The sequence below is a fragment of the Bison bison genome, unplaced genomic scaffold (genome assembly GCF_000754665.1).
Source record: "Bison bison bison isolate TAMUID 2011002044 unplaced genomic scaffold, Bison_UMD1.0 scf7180017864104, whole genome shotgun sequence".
Lineage (NCBI taxonomy): Eukaryota > Metazoa > Chordata > Mammalia > Artiodactyla > Bovidae > Bison > Bison bison.
Genome location: NW_011494676.1, coordinates 313,275 through 328,027, shown reverse-complemented (window position 1 = coordinate 328,027; position 14,753 = coordinate 313,275). Strand labels below are relative to the sequence as shown.

Genomic DNA, 14,753 nt, shown 5'->3' with positions numbered 1-14,753 from the left:
TTTTTTGAATTTCTTTTCCATGGGAATGGTCTTTTTTTTTTTTATACTTCTTTTTTTTTTTTTCCCCAGGTTTCCCCTTTCTATCTATAATCCCCTACTGGGACTTTTATAACTACCTGTATAACTATTCTATTCTATCTCCATTACTTGGGCAAGCCTCAAACTCCTTATGCCTCTGTTTTCTCATGTATGAAATGGGTATAATAATAGTGCATATATCATATGTTATTTATACTATTTATATTCCTTAACCCACAAAGTACTTATCCCCTCTACTGTCTCACCTCTCCCCCTGTCAGAGAGAGAGAGAAAAATTCTCACCACGGTCTTCTTTTTTATTTTTTTTTGAAAATATGTACCATGAGGTACTTTAGTTATTTTCAGTATTCATCCCACTAGCATAATATCTAAGACAGAACTATGTCATACCATATTCTTTTTTTTTTTTCTGAAAAATTTCACAATATAATGTTGATAGTTTACCATGAAGAAATTAAGAAAAGAGAATAGTTTCTAATGTTTATCCAAGTATTGACTGTTCGTAGTGCTCTTTACTCCTTCCTGTATTTCCCAGTTTTGTTTTGATATTATCATCATTCATAAAGGACTTTATCATTTTTTATAGCTCGTGCATGCTTCCTTAGCTTTCATTTCTCTGAAGGTGTTTTCACCCCCATACATGTGCTATTTTTAAAGTAAAATGTAATAAATACAATTTTACTGAAATTTCACACAAAGAGAAGGAATTACTGAACTTCAATCATTTTCTTATTACAAGAGATTTTCCTAACAGACTTATTTCTATGGTTAAGAAAACAGATTATTGAGAATTTGAGTTTTGTTGTTCAAATGTTTCAATTTTAGACAATATCTAATTGACTTCTTACTATAAAAGATAAAGTTAATATCTCTCCTATACTTTCTCCCATCTTTATTCCTTTACTTCCCAATTTTTAAATTATAAATTTATATGGATACTATTCTTTTACTGATATATAACTTTACATTAGTTTCAGGTATACAACATAATGATGCTATGCTGCTGCTGCTAAGTCACTTCAGTGGCATCCGACTCTGTGCGACCCCATAGACGGCAGCCCACCAGGCTCCTCTGTCCATGGGATTTTCCAGGCAAGAGTACTGGAGTGGTGTGCCATTGCCTTCTCCGAATGATGCTACACACACACACACACACACACACACACACATTGTGAAAGGATCCTGGCAATAAATCTCAACATCAAACATAGTTAATCACAATTTTTTTCTTGTGACAAGAACTTTTAAGATCTACTCTCTCAGCAACTTTAATATATACAATACACTATTATTAACTATAGTTATCATCGTGAAGATTATATCTCCAGGACTTTAACTGGAATTTTGTACCTTTTTGATTGCCCATAAAACTATTAGAAAATGAAGTAACTAAAGACATTGAGAGGTATGACAAATGCAAGGCAATTTAGAGAATCGCAAGGTCACTTTTTGATTTGTAATGGGCTTTGTAAAGAAATGCAGAATTTAACATGTTATGGGGATAGTAACATGGCCAGAATATATAAAAAAGAAATGTGGGGATTCTGGGAAGTTGCCTTATAGGAAGTATCAGAAATCTGTTTTCCCACCTAGACACAATTTTATCAGTACAATCTGTCTGATATAAGGATTTTGGAACTTGGGAAGCTATTGAAGGTTTGCAACTTCCAGGGGAAGCCACGGATCACTAATTACAGTTAATTCCAGTTAATTTCAAATTTTAGTTTAGCATAGGCTACCCATCTCCCATCCCCTAATCCCATGGCAGGCAGCCATGCATGTGGCTTATATGCAGCTTATACTAGGAGCTAGGGTAGGCAATATGGACTCTGCCATCCAAATAATAGGGAACTGCATTCTGATCATGGAAGTGCAGACACAGAGACCATTGTTGTAACCTCCCTAGTTTGCTGCAAGCCCTTCACCTTCTGGCTGAAGTGACTGCCAGGTGATTTAAAGGGTTGATGCCTTTTTCTTCCTCTTCATTTTCTCTTGTCTCCTTTTTGGAGTCAGATACCAAAGACTAGGACATTCAAAAGCAACTACATACACAGGGGAAATTAGAAGATTATTGTAAATGACCAAGGAAAGGCACAGGCTCAGAAAAGATTTGAAAAGACCTTAATTTTACACCTTAGGCTAATTCTCAGCACAGAGATAGCCCACAGTAATTTAAAAGAAAAAAAAAAAAAAGCACTACACCATACACAAAAATCAACTAAAAATGAATTAAAGACTTAAGCATAACTCCTGAAAAACAGTAAAACTACAAGAAGAAAACACAGAGGGTAAGCTCTCTCTCCAGGTTTTTTGGACTTGATGCCAAAAGTACAAGCAACAAAAGCAAAAACATAAAAAAGGGGACTACATCAAATTAAAAAGCTTCTGCACAGCAAAGGAAACCATCAATAAAATGAAAAAGCAACATATGGAATGGGAGAAAATATTTACAAACCATATATCCAATAAGTGATTAACATCCACAGCATACAAGGAGCTCATATAACTCAATAGCAAAAAACCATATTGTGCAATTTAAAAATGGGCAAAGAACCTGAACAGACATTTTCCAAAGAAAATATACAAGTGGCCCACAAGCACATGAAAAGGAGCTCAACATCACTAATCATAAGGGAAATACAAATCAAAACTACAATGAGGGACCTTCCTGGTTGGTTCAGTGGCTGGGATGCCACGCTCCCAATGCAGGGGATTGGGGTTCGATCCCTAGTCAAGGAGCTAGATCCCACATGCCACAACTAAAAGCCGGCATACAGAAACTAAGGATCACATGTGTTGCAACTAAGACCTGATGCAGTCAAATAAATTAATTTAAATAAGTTAATTTAAAAAAACCACAATGAGATAACAATTCATACCTGTGAGAATGGCTATTATTTAAAAGATGAGATAACAAATGTTAGCAAGAATGTGGGAAAAGGGAATTTCTGTATACTGTTGGTGGGAATGTAAACTGGTATAGCAACTATGGAAAACAGTGTGGAGGTTTCTCAAGAAATTAGAAACAGGATTACCATATGATCCAGCAATTCCACCTCTGTGTATATATACAAAGGAAACAAAACCACTATTGCAAAACGATATCTGTATTAAACTGCAGCATTTTTCACAATAGCCAAAGTATGGAAACAATCTAAGTGTCTATCAATGGGTAAATGGATCAAGGAAAAAAATATTACTCAGTCTCAAAAAAAGACAGAAATCTAGTCACTTGTGACAACATGAATGAATTTGGAGGGCATTATGCCCCAGAGATATTTCACCTGGAGGTGAAATAAGCCAGAGAGAGAGATAAACACCACATGGTATCACTGACATGTAAAATTAAAAACAAACAAACTGAGCTCCTAGAAACAGAGAGTAGAAAAGTGGTTGCCAGGGATTGGGAAGTAGAGGGAAACAGGGAGAGGTTAGTAAAAGGGTACAAACTTTCAGTTACATAATGAATAAGGTTCTGATGTATACCACGGTGACTATATCGACAACACTATATTGCTATCTACTTTTTCTTAAAGTACACTTGATTTACAATTTTGTGTTAGTTTCAGATATATAACAAAGTGATTTGGTTAGATAGATATAGATATTTCCTTTTTTCTGATTCTTTTCCATTAGGTTATTATAAGATACTGAATATAGTTCTCTGTGCTATACAGTAAATTCTTATTTATTTTATATATGGTGATGTGTATCTGATGTCACTGTACTGTATAACCAAAATTTGCTAAGAGAATAAATGTTCTCTCGTACACAGACACAAAGGTAAATATACATTAGGTGATGGGTGTGTTAATTAATGTGATGGGGTAATCTTATTGCAATGTATACATATACAAAATCATCATGTTGTATACTTAATTTCACAATTTTTTCAGTTACACCTAAATAAATCTGAAAAAACAAAACCCAGCAAACCCAGCAAATCTGATTTCCAGAGTTACCTATCATTACACTCAAATGTCCAATTTTCAGTCAAAAAATCATAAGATATACAAAGAAACAGTTCAGTATCACTCAAAGGGAAAAAAAAAAAAAAACAATAGAAACTGTTCCAGAAAGACCAGATGACAGACCTAGTAAATAATACTTTAAAACAAAAGATTCTCAAATAACTAAAGGAAGATATATAGAAAGTCAGGAAAATAATGTATGAAGAAAATGGAAATATCAGTAAAGAGACATGAAAACCTAAAAATAAATCAAAAAGGAATTCTAGAACTAAAAGTATAATTACTGAAATAAAAATTTACTAGAGGGATTTAAAGGAAGATTTGAGCAGGCAGAAAGAAGAATTAACATACCTGGAGATAGGACAAATGGAAATTATTGAGTCTGAGGAACAGAAAGAAAAAAGATTGAAGAATAATGAACATATCCCAGGGAATTGTGGGTTATCAACAAAAGTAAACCAACATACACACTTTGGGTATACAAGAAGAAGAGAGCAAAAGGGGCAGAGAGATTATTTGAAGAAATAATGGTCTAAAATTTCCCAAGTTTGATAAAAAGGTATGCATATAAACATCCAGAAGCTCAATGAACTCCAAATAGAATGAACTCAAACATATGCACAGAGGCACATTAAAATCAAATGGCTGAAAGTCAAAGACAAAGAGAGAATCTTGAATGCAATAGAAGAGAAGCCACTCGTCCCATACAAGAGAGCCTCAATAAGATTATCAACAGATTTCTCATCAGAAACTTCAGAAACCAGAAGGCAATGGGCTAATATATTCAAAATTCCAAAAAGGGGGGGAAAAACACCTGTCAACCAAGAATTCTCTATCCAGCAAAATTATCTTTCAAAAATGAAGGAGAAATTAAGAAATTTCCAGATAAACAAAAGCTCAGGGAGTCCCTTACCACTAGGTCTGCCCTGCAAGAAATACTAAAGGGTACCCTACAGATAGAAATGAAAGGACACTGGACAGTAACTCAAAGCAGTATGAAGAAATAAAGACGTCAGTGAACACATGGACAATTACAAAAGCTAGTATTATAGTAAAAATGATCTGCAATTCCACTTTTTGTTTTCTACATGATTTAAGAAACTAATACACTTTAAAACATTAGTCTAAAAGCAAGTATTGGTGTAACTTTAGTTTGTTATTCTATATTCTGTTTTGTACATAATTTAAGAGACTAACGCAGCGTAATTAGTTTAAGTTTGAGGGCATAAAGTATATAAAGATGTAATTTTGTAACATCAATAACTAAAAGGGGTGGGGTGGAGCTGTACAGAAGCAGTTTCTGTGTGTTATTTAAGTTGGTATAAATTCAACTTAAAATGTTATAACATTAGGATGTTAAATGTAATCCCCATGGTAACAACAAAGAAAAGAGTTACAGAATACACAGAAAAGGAAATGAGAATTGAAACATGTCAGTATATATATGCTCAACTTGAACATAAATTTCACAATTTATTGTTCCAGTTTAACTTTGACTCCCATAAAGAGAGGATGATATTTGCTGTGCAGGATCAAGAAAGAGAAAGCACAAACTTTTTTGAAAACTCTATTGCTATACTAATAAAATATGAAGAGGGAGACAAAAGAGATGAAATGGCTCACATCAAGTTTACAGAAGCAGTGGTCAGAGCCAAAAGTCCAAATTTAAGTGGATGGCTTTTGTCTTAACGTCAATACCAGAAATGTTAAAACAGCATGCATTTGGGTACTGGGGAACATATACAGAGGAGGCTCTCAATGAAACAGCTTAAATTATATTTTCCTACTGTTAAAATAGGACTTTGGTCTCCCAGTTTATTACCTTTTGAACCAACAGTAAATAATCCTTTGGGATCACTTGACTAGACATTAAAAAAAAAAAAAAAGAGCAAAACAGAAGTTCTTTTTTTTGGGTAACAGCCTACGTTAAAACCATAAAAGCTGACAAACGAGTCTTTCTGATACACTTGCCCTATTCACAATGGCAATACTAGTGACAAGAGATTTATTGTTCATTTTGTGCAATCAGGAAACTAAAAGACCAGGTTGTGACCTAAATTATAAATTACACTTTTAATCTTTTGATTGTAATAAAATGTTTTTGGACTGAGCAACTTTCAAAGAGGAGCAATTTTCTCCACCTATAGCCATTCATCCACAAGTTGTATACTAACTTATTGCAGCTGATTTTGTTTTTAACTTACAGATTGTTCACTGAGATTATTTTTTTAACCAGCTTTAAAAAAATTGGCACTTCCAATCTCCCATTGCTAATAAATAATGAGTAAATTACAATTGATGAAGGATCATTAGTAAGTTTGAAAAGATAAGCATTAACATATTTTAGATTTATAATTTAAAGTGAAAGTTTTATTCAGTTTATCATTTTTTATAGGTATGAATATATATTTTATAGGTATAAATGACATTGTTTGAAAGAACATATATATAAAAATATATATATATTTATATTTATATTTATATATATATTCATATATATAAAATATATATGAATATATATTTTATAGGTATGAATGGTGACATTGTTTGAAAGAACATAATTGGTAAAAGTACAAGAATATTGTTAGCAGCACTATTCATAATGGACTCCTGAGTGTCCATTTACTAGTAGAATGGCCATATATTCATATAATCAAATACTACACTGTAATGAACTGATTTAAATTATATTCAACAATATGGATGGATTTCGAACATAACTGAACAAAAGAATACATGACAGTATAACCCCAAAACATAAAGTTTAAGAAACAAGCAAGACTGAAATATATTGTTTAAGGATTTATACACGTTAAAACTATAGGGAGGCAGGGCAGCATGTGATTAGGGAAGGGCACAAGATGATGCTTCTAGGATGCTGACAATGTTCTATTGCTGGTGGTTACATGAGTGTTTGTTTTGGGGGACTTCCTTGGTGGTTCAGTGGCTAAGACACTATGCTCCTGATACAGTGAATGCAGGTTCAATCCCTGGTCAGGGAACTAGATCCCATGTCTCAACCAAGGGTTCACATGCCGCAACTAAAGACTCCACATGTTGCAATTAAGACAGCCACATGAGCGTTTAAAACTACTTGTTAAATTTTATATATGTGTTTTAAACACTTTTTGGATGGGTTGTATTTTATAATTTTTGAAAAGTTAAACAATAAAACACACAACTGGATGTCCAGCTCTGGTACTTCTTTAAAACATCTAAGTTCATTTAAAGGAAATGGGATGCATTTAAATATCTGTGGTTATTCCAGTTATGGATCACTGAAATTATTATAAACATGCAACTGATGTTCTTTTTTCCTAGAAACTGTCTCTCTTCACTGACTAACTCTTGCACATCTTCAGAATTCAGATTAAGACTTATCACCTCCCATAAGTCTTACCCAATATCTTTTCTCTTTCCCTCTCCCACCTATTATTTTCCATACCTATCCAAGTTAGGTATCTTTCGTCTCTGTTCCCTCAGTGCTCAGAATATAGTATGCATATATCTCACTGTAGCGCAACAGTCAGCTGACTTTTCTGACCCCTCTCCTAACTTCTCCAACCACTCTCAGGTCATAGACTATAAATAATCTCAAAAGCTGGGACTATTGTTTTTGTTTTCTTCTAATATTCAGCACTTGACATATACGAGATATTCAATAGATTTTTGGTGACTAAATGAATGAATGAAAATGTATTTCCAGGGGACTTTCTTCGTGGTTCAGTGGTTCAGTGCAAGGCAAGGGATACCAGTTTGACCCCTAGCCAGGAAGATTCCACATGCCCCAGGGCAACTAAGCCTGTGCATCACAACTACTGAAGCCTACGTGCCTAGAGGCCTTGTTCAGCAAGAAGTGAAGCCACCACAATAAGACTGCACACTGCAACTAGAGAGTAACCCCTTCCTCCCACCTTCAGCTCTCTGTAACCAGACAAAGCCCACGTGCAGCAACAAAGACATAGCACAACCAAGAAGAAATAAATAAAAATTAAAAAAAGAAAACACATTTTCATAATACCAGTGAACAATACTGTCAATTTTTACTCCAGTGAGATGAGAAATATGGTGAAAAGCTTTTATGTTACATTGCATAGTTGTTGTTGTTCAGTCACTGAGTCACGTCTGACTGCAACACCATGGGCTGCAGCACACCAGGTCTCCCTGTCCCTCACCATCTCCCGGAGTTTGCCCAAGTTCACGTCCACTGAATCAGTGATGCCATCCAACCATCTCATCCTCTGTCGCCCTCTTCTCCCTCTGCCTTCAGTGCTTCCCAGCATCAGGATCTTTTCCAATGAGTCCACTCTTCCCATCAGGTAGCCAAAATATTGGAGCTTCAGCTTCAGCATCAGTTCTTCCAATGAGTATTCAGGGTTGATTTCCTTTAGGACCGACTGGTTTGATCTCCTTGCAGTCCAAGTGGCTCTCAAGAGTCTTCTCTGGCACCACAGTTTGAAAACATCAATTCTTTGGTGCTCTGCCTTCTTTATGGTTCAACTCTCACATCTATACATGACTACCTGAAAGACCATATAGCCTTGACTATATGGATCTTTGTGGGCAAGGTGATGTCTTTGCTTTATAATACACTGTCTAGATTTGTCATAGCTTTCCTTCCAAGAAGCAATTGTCTTCTAATTTCATGGCTGCTATCACCATTGCAGTTGATTTTAGAGTGCATATAAGTAATCAATAAATGGCATTAAGATAGAGTTTTGCAAGGAAGGGAAAAGGGTTAAAAAACACTATCCAAATTTAAAAGATTATGACCAAAAGTCAAAAGCATTAGTAGGTTCACGCTTCTTATAGGTGACTTAATTATAAAGATTTTCATAAAGGAGAAATTTAAAATATACTAGCAATTTAATTAAAGCATTAGGTGCGGTGGCGGAGTCGGCATCGGCTACAGCAGGAGACTTTGGCGCGATGTCTCACACCATCTTGCTGGTACAGCCTACCAGAGGCCAGAAGGCAGAACTTATGCTGACTATGAATCTGTGAATGAGTGTATGGAAGGTGTTTGTAAAATGTATGAAGAACATCTGAAGAGAATGAATCCCAACAGCCCCTCTATCACATATGATATCAGTCAGTTGTTTGATTTTATTGATGACCTGGCAGGTCTCAGATGCCTTGTTTACCGAGCTGATACCCAGATATACCAGCCTTATAACAACGACTGGATTAAAGAGAAGATCTACATGCTCCTTCGTCAACAGGCCCAACAGGCTGGGAAATAGTTGAGTTTGCAAGCATTAGGGGAACGGGGGTGGGCTTGGAACACAGGTGTGTGCAGTGTGCTGTAATGGAAATTTCGTATTATAGTTATCCTGTTTCCATTTTGGTATACCCTAGCCAGAATTGACTGAGAAGGCAATGGCACCCCACTCCAGTACTCTTGCCTGGAGAATCCCATGGATGGAGGAGCCTGGTGGGCTGCAGTCCATGGGGTCACACAGAGTCGGACACGACTGAGGCGACTTAGCAGCAGCAGCCAGAATTGAATGTATTAGATAAAATATGATGATCTTGTTTAATCTGAAAACCCCTTTCCCCCCCGTTTTTTTACTTAAACATTTTTATGATGATTTAGATGGAAGTTGGTTTTTGTCAGTTAACTTTGGTTCCGGTCCCTCAAACTGTTCATACCTGCTTTATAACATCCACTGTACTAATCCTCCTTCAAATTGGGGTGGGGAGTGGAGGCGCAGTTTAGTTACGTCCTCAAGATAAAATCTTGGTGAAAAACAAATAAATGTTCTTTAGTTATATTTAAAAAAAAAAAATTAAAGCGCTAGCTGTCCATAAGTCAATATTAGTATCTATAAAAAAACTTTTAACAAAGGCGATAATAACAAACAGGATCTTGATTTCAACAGGAAATAAACCTATTTTATTTTGGTCACGCTGGTACTCAAGTTTAATTTTCTCAGTTAAGCTGAGTGTTATTGAACTGAGGAAATATCTAATTTTAAATGTATTTGAAAGGTTAGACTCTTCAACATGTATTTAAATTTCCTGATTTCATAAGACAATGAAGCTTAATATCTTAAACCAGTCTATGGCAGCTACTCCTCAGAAGAATTTTGAGAAAGTATGACAGTAATATTTCACAAGCAACTTGACTATCTGCTGCTGCTAAGTCGCTTCAGTTGTGTCCGACTCTGTGCGACCCCATGGACGGCAGCCCACCAGGCTCCCCCGTCCCTGGGATTCTCCAGGCAAGAACACTGGAGTGGGTTGCCATTTCTTTCTCCAATGCATGAAAGTGAAAAGTGAAAGTGAAGTCGCTCAGTTGTGTCCAACTTCGCAACCCCATAGACTGCAGCCCACCAGGCCCCTCTATCCATGGGATTTTCCAGGCAAGAGTACTGGAGTGGGTTGCCGTTATAAAACCTACTATAATTTCTTTCTAGGCTTACAATTCTTGAAATATTAGTCTCATTATGTTATTTTCTTACAGCTTTTTAAAATATAATCTAAAAAAGTTATAGCATTAGGTTCTACACAGAAAATTTAATGGAAATCTTCAGCAAAAGTTAACTTTGGGATGCAAAGGTTAACATTTAAGAATTTTTTTTTGACATGTCACAAACAAATGATGTAAAAACATGAAATTACACATATACCAAAACATATACTCAAAACATATACCAAAGAAAATAGAGCAAAAATATTCTCCAACTAAACACAAAAATGAAATGGATGTTGCTGTTTTCATTAGGTTGATTCCCTTTTACTTAAAGGAAAGAGTCTACAAGTCTTGCCTGGCACTCAAAATCATTTCTACTCTGATCTGAATCTAATTTGTCAATTTTGAGAAAACAATGAGATCACTGTTTTCTAAGAATACCACCTGCTTCAATCGCTGTTTTGGGTTGTTGTTTTAGCAGCTAAGTTGTTTCTGACTCTTTCGTGACCCCACGTACTGTAGCCCCCCAGGCTCCTCTGTCCATAGAACTTTCCTGGCAAGAATACTGGAGTAGGTTGCCATTTCCTTCTCCAGGGGATCTTCCCAATCCAGAGATTGAATCCATGTCTCCTGCATTGCAGGCAGATTCTTTACCACAGAGTCACCAGGGAAGTACATATTTTAGTCATACTGGTACTCAATTATCTCCCAAATTCATCAAGCTCAAGATACCATTGGTAACTCATCCAGAAGTTGATGAGTTCCATTCTCTCCATTTATGTAAATCTATGGGCTTCCCCGAAGAGAAGGCAATGGCACCCCACTCCAGTACTCTTGCCTGGAAAATCCCATGGATGGAGGAGCCTGGTAGGCTGCAGTCCATGGGGTTGCTAAGATTCGGACACGACTGAGTGACTTCACTTTCACTTTTCACTTTTATGCACTGGAGAAGGAAATGGCAACAGTGTTCTTGCCTGGAGAATCCCAGGGATGGGGGAGCCTGGTGGCTGCTGTCTATGGGGTCGCACAGAGTCGGACACAACTGAAGCGACTCAGCAGCAGCAGCAGCAGCAGCATGGGCTTCCCTAATAGCTCAGTAGATAAAGAATCTGCCTGCAATGCAGGAGACATAGGAGTCTGGGTTTGATCCTTGCGTTGGGAAGATCCCCTAGAGGAGGAAATGGCACTATTCTTGCCTAAAAAATCCCATGGACAGAGGAACCTGGCAGGTTACAGTCCAATGGGTCTCCAAGAGTCACACAACTAAGCGTACAAACATAACACCCATTCTTAAAGGTCCTTCGCTGCCTTTTGTTCTTCCCCAAATTATTCCAACCTATGATGATCCTTCTTCTCTCCAACTTCCTCTGCACTTACTGTTCTAACATGGAAAAACTTATTTTTTAATTGTTATTTACTTTAAAAATCTTTTGAATTGTGAAATATAATGCACACAGAACAGAGTACATAAAAGTGAAATGCTCAATGATTTATCCCTAGGTGAATATCTATGAAATTTTCTCCAAGTAGAGAAACAGAAAACTGTTAGAAAAACCCCTTCATGCTCTTTTCTAATCACTAACACTCCCTCCTCCTCTACTTCTCACAAAAAGGTAACCACTACCCTAACAAATATGGTAATCCCCTTTTCTGTATAATTTTACCACCTAAATATGCAACCCCAAGCATCATAGCTTAGTTTTTTGAAACTTATATACATATAATCATACAATATGTATTCTTTTGTGTCTGGCTTCCTTTACTGAACATTATATGAAAATCATACATGTTTTGTAATAATGTTCATTTTCATTCTTTATATAAAATATATTTATACTCATTTAAGTAAATGAATGATTCATTTTTATCCATTCTGCTGTTGTTGGAGCTTTGGATAACTTCATTTTTAAAAGGATATAGATCTTGTTCCCCCAGCTAGAATGCACATTTCTTGAGGACAGGGATAATGTATTATTTTATATTTACCTTACTATCTGTATAATGCTATGCCATGCTTAATTGCTCAGTCGTGTCTGACTCTCTGCAACCCTGTGGACTAAAGCCCGCCAGGTTCCTCTGTCCACGGGATTTTCCAGGCAAAAATACTGGAGTGGGTTGCCATTTCCTGCTCTAGAGGATCTTCCCAACCCAGGGATCAAATCGCGCCTCCTACACTGGCAGGCAGATTCTTTACCACTAGCACCACCTGGGAAGCCCTGTATAATGCTAAGCACATTAAATCTTGATTAAATAAATCAACAAGTGGTTTGAGAGATAAGAAAATAAGTTGAGCTGGAAATCAATGTAGTATTTTTAGAGCTAGTTATGCTACTGGCATTTTGGAACAGCTATTACAACTTTAATAAACCAGAAAGTTTGACTTCTCCTATTTTTGTATGCCTGAGGATTTATCATTTCTCATTCTTTTTGAGTCAACTGAAAGCTAAAAATTTATCAACTATCTCCCCAAATAAAATTAGAACAATTCAAAAGGTGGATAGTATCTACCCATCTTGTACAGTGTTTTACCAGTATATCGAACACCACTATGATCATCTCTCTAAACAAACTTCTTTATTTTTTTATCCTATTTCCTTAAGTTTATATTAACTATTATAAACTCAGAAACACAAGTTTCTGTGTCCAAAAGACAAGTCCAAAGTAAGTTTTGCTACAGAACCGAAGCAAAAATTCTAGTATCTAGATTCAGCAGGAAATTAATCATTCCTATTCAAAACTAAACCAAACAAAACAGTTTTTATATCTAATATGTTCTTCTTTTACAGTCAGTGAATGTTTCTGAGGCACTATGTAAACATCTCAAAATTTTTATACCACCTAATCTTCAGACCTATTCTGACTTTGTCTTAGAGAGTCAGTTTTGCTTTTTCATTTAACTTTTATAAAACTAGAGCCTCACCAACCTTCTCAGCAAACAGGAAAATATACTTCCAGGCAAGATTTTCTGGTATATTTGTGTCTTGGCCAAGTACATAGGGGCATGTCTCTAGTATTAGTTTTAACAATACACAGGCTATAATGTCTATAATGTCTTGTAATCTTGTTCAAGTTGGTAATTTGACATGACAAAAAACAGAAGAGGGAAAACAGTGATAGAGAAAAAAAATAAAATAGCATAATACAAAGTAAAACAAGGGTATTCTCAAGTTGAGGAGTCAGTGTAGTAAAGAAGAGATATTACTCGATGTATGTAGCCAATTTATTTCTATCTAAGGACAATTATCAAAGCCACATTTAGTATTTTTTTAATATAAAGTAACATTTAAATTTGATGTTTTCAAAACTGAGGGCAATAATAAATATGCCTTTTTTATATTTACCAAAGTCTTCTTGAAAAGGAAGTAGACTGTTTAAAATATTACTTACATATCTTTATAACCTCTTCATAAGGGAGGAAAGTGAAGGAAAAACACAATAAATAGTTAAATCACAAATGAAGGATAATGTATACTACTAGTAGAAAAGTGAAAAAAATATTTGATTATATCACAAGACTTGCTATCTCAAAACTAATTTCAACATAAAATAAATGTTCTATTAATAAGGGAAAAATTAGAAAAAAAGAGAAAGCTGCAATTAATTTTAAAATATTTTCTAAAATAATCCTCATCAATTGTTGATCTTTAACTTCTAAAGATCCACAGAATGGAAGTTATTCTTACTGTATTATAAGAAACCTACCCACTATTTATTTTTGTAAGCAGCTAACCACACATGTTCCTTGTCTTTTCATTTAAAAGACTTTTCTCCCTAAAGCTCAAGAAGACTTCAATGTGTGTGGGTCCTCTTTCTTAGTTTAGTAAGAGGTCATTTCACCATCAATCTCACTTTGGAAACTACAAACACTTTACACTGTGTTGTATTTTAAAATTTTGGAGTAATTCTGTAATTACACTTCAAGTGATTTTACTTCTGATTTTACCTTCCAAGAATCAGCCATCCTCCCAGACTTCCCCATGCCCCAGATGGCTGAAGCACAATTCTAAGGCCAGTCTAGCATTAATGAAAATATTTTATCAGATACTTCTTAAAAACATTCCAATACTTAAGTCTTTGAGACAGCCAAGCAAACCGAACTACATTACCTCTTTATCTTTTAGTCCCAGGAGCAATACTTCTTCCATAAGGGTGAGGCGGATATCCTTAGAGTCTCCAATGTCCTCATTGTCTTGATTTCGGTCTTGATTCACGTTTTCCTCACTTTCTACCTTCTTTTCAGAATTCTTCCCCACTTCAGTACGACGGGCCCGGTGAGTTAAGGTGGTCATTCTCACCTGTTTCTGGAGAGGGTGATGAAAAAATATATG

The 14,753-nt window shown here is 35.7% G+C and overlaps 1 protein-coding gene and 1 pseudogene across 1 annotated transcript in view; one reads left to right on the top strand and one right to left on the bottom strand.

The window, feature by feature from the left end:
- GOLPH3L (golgi phosphoprotein 3-like) overlaps positions 1 to 14,753 on the bottom strand; it is a 48,473-nt gene that overhangs the window by 31,482 nt on the left and 2,238 nt on the right. Inside the window, exon 2 of the mRNA XM_010838694.1 lies at positions 14,532 to 14,726. Coding sequence (XP_010836996.1) covers positions 14,532 to 14,714 — 183 coding nt within the window. The 5' untranslated portion in view covers positions 14,715 to 14,726. The remainder of the gene's footprint in view (positions 1 to 14,531; positions 14,727 to 14,753) is intronic.
- Positions 8,617 to 9,438, top strand: LOC104987663 (annotated as a pseudogene).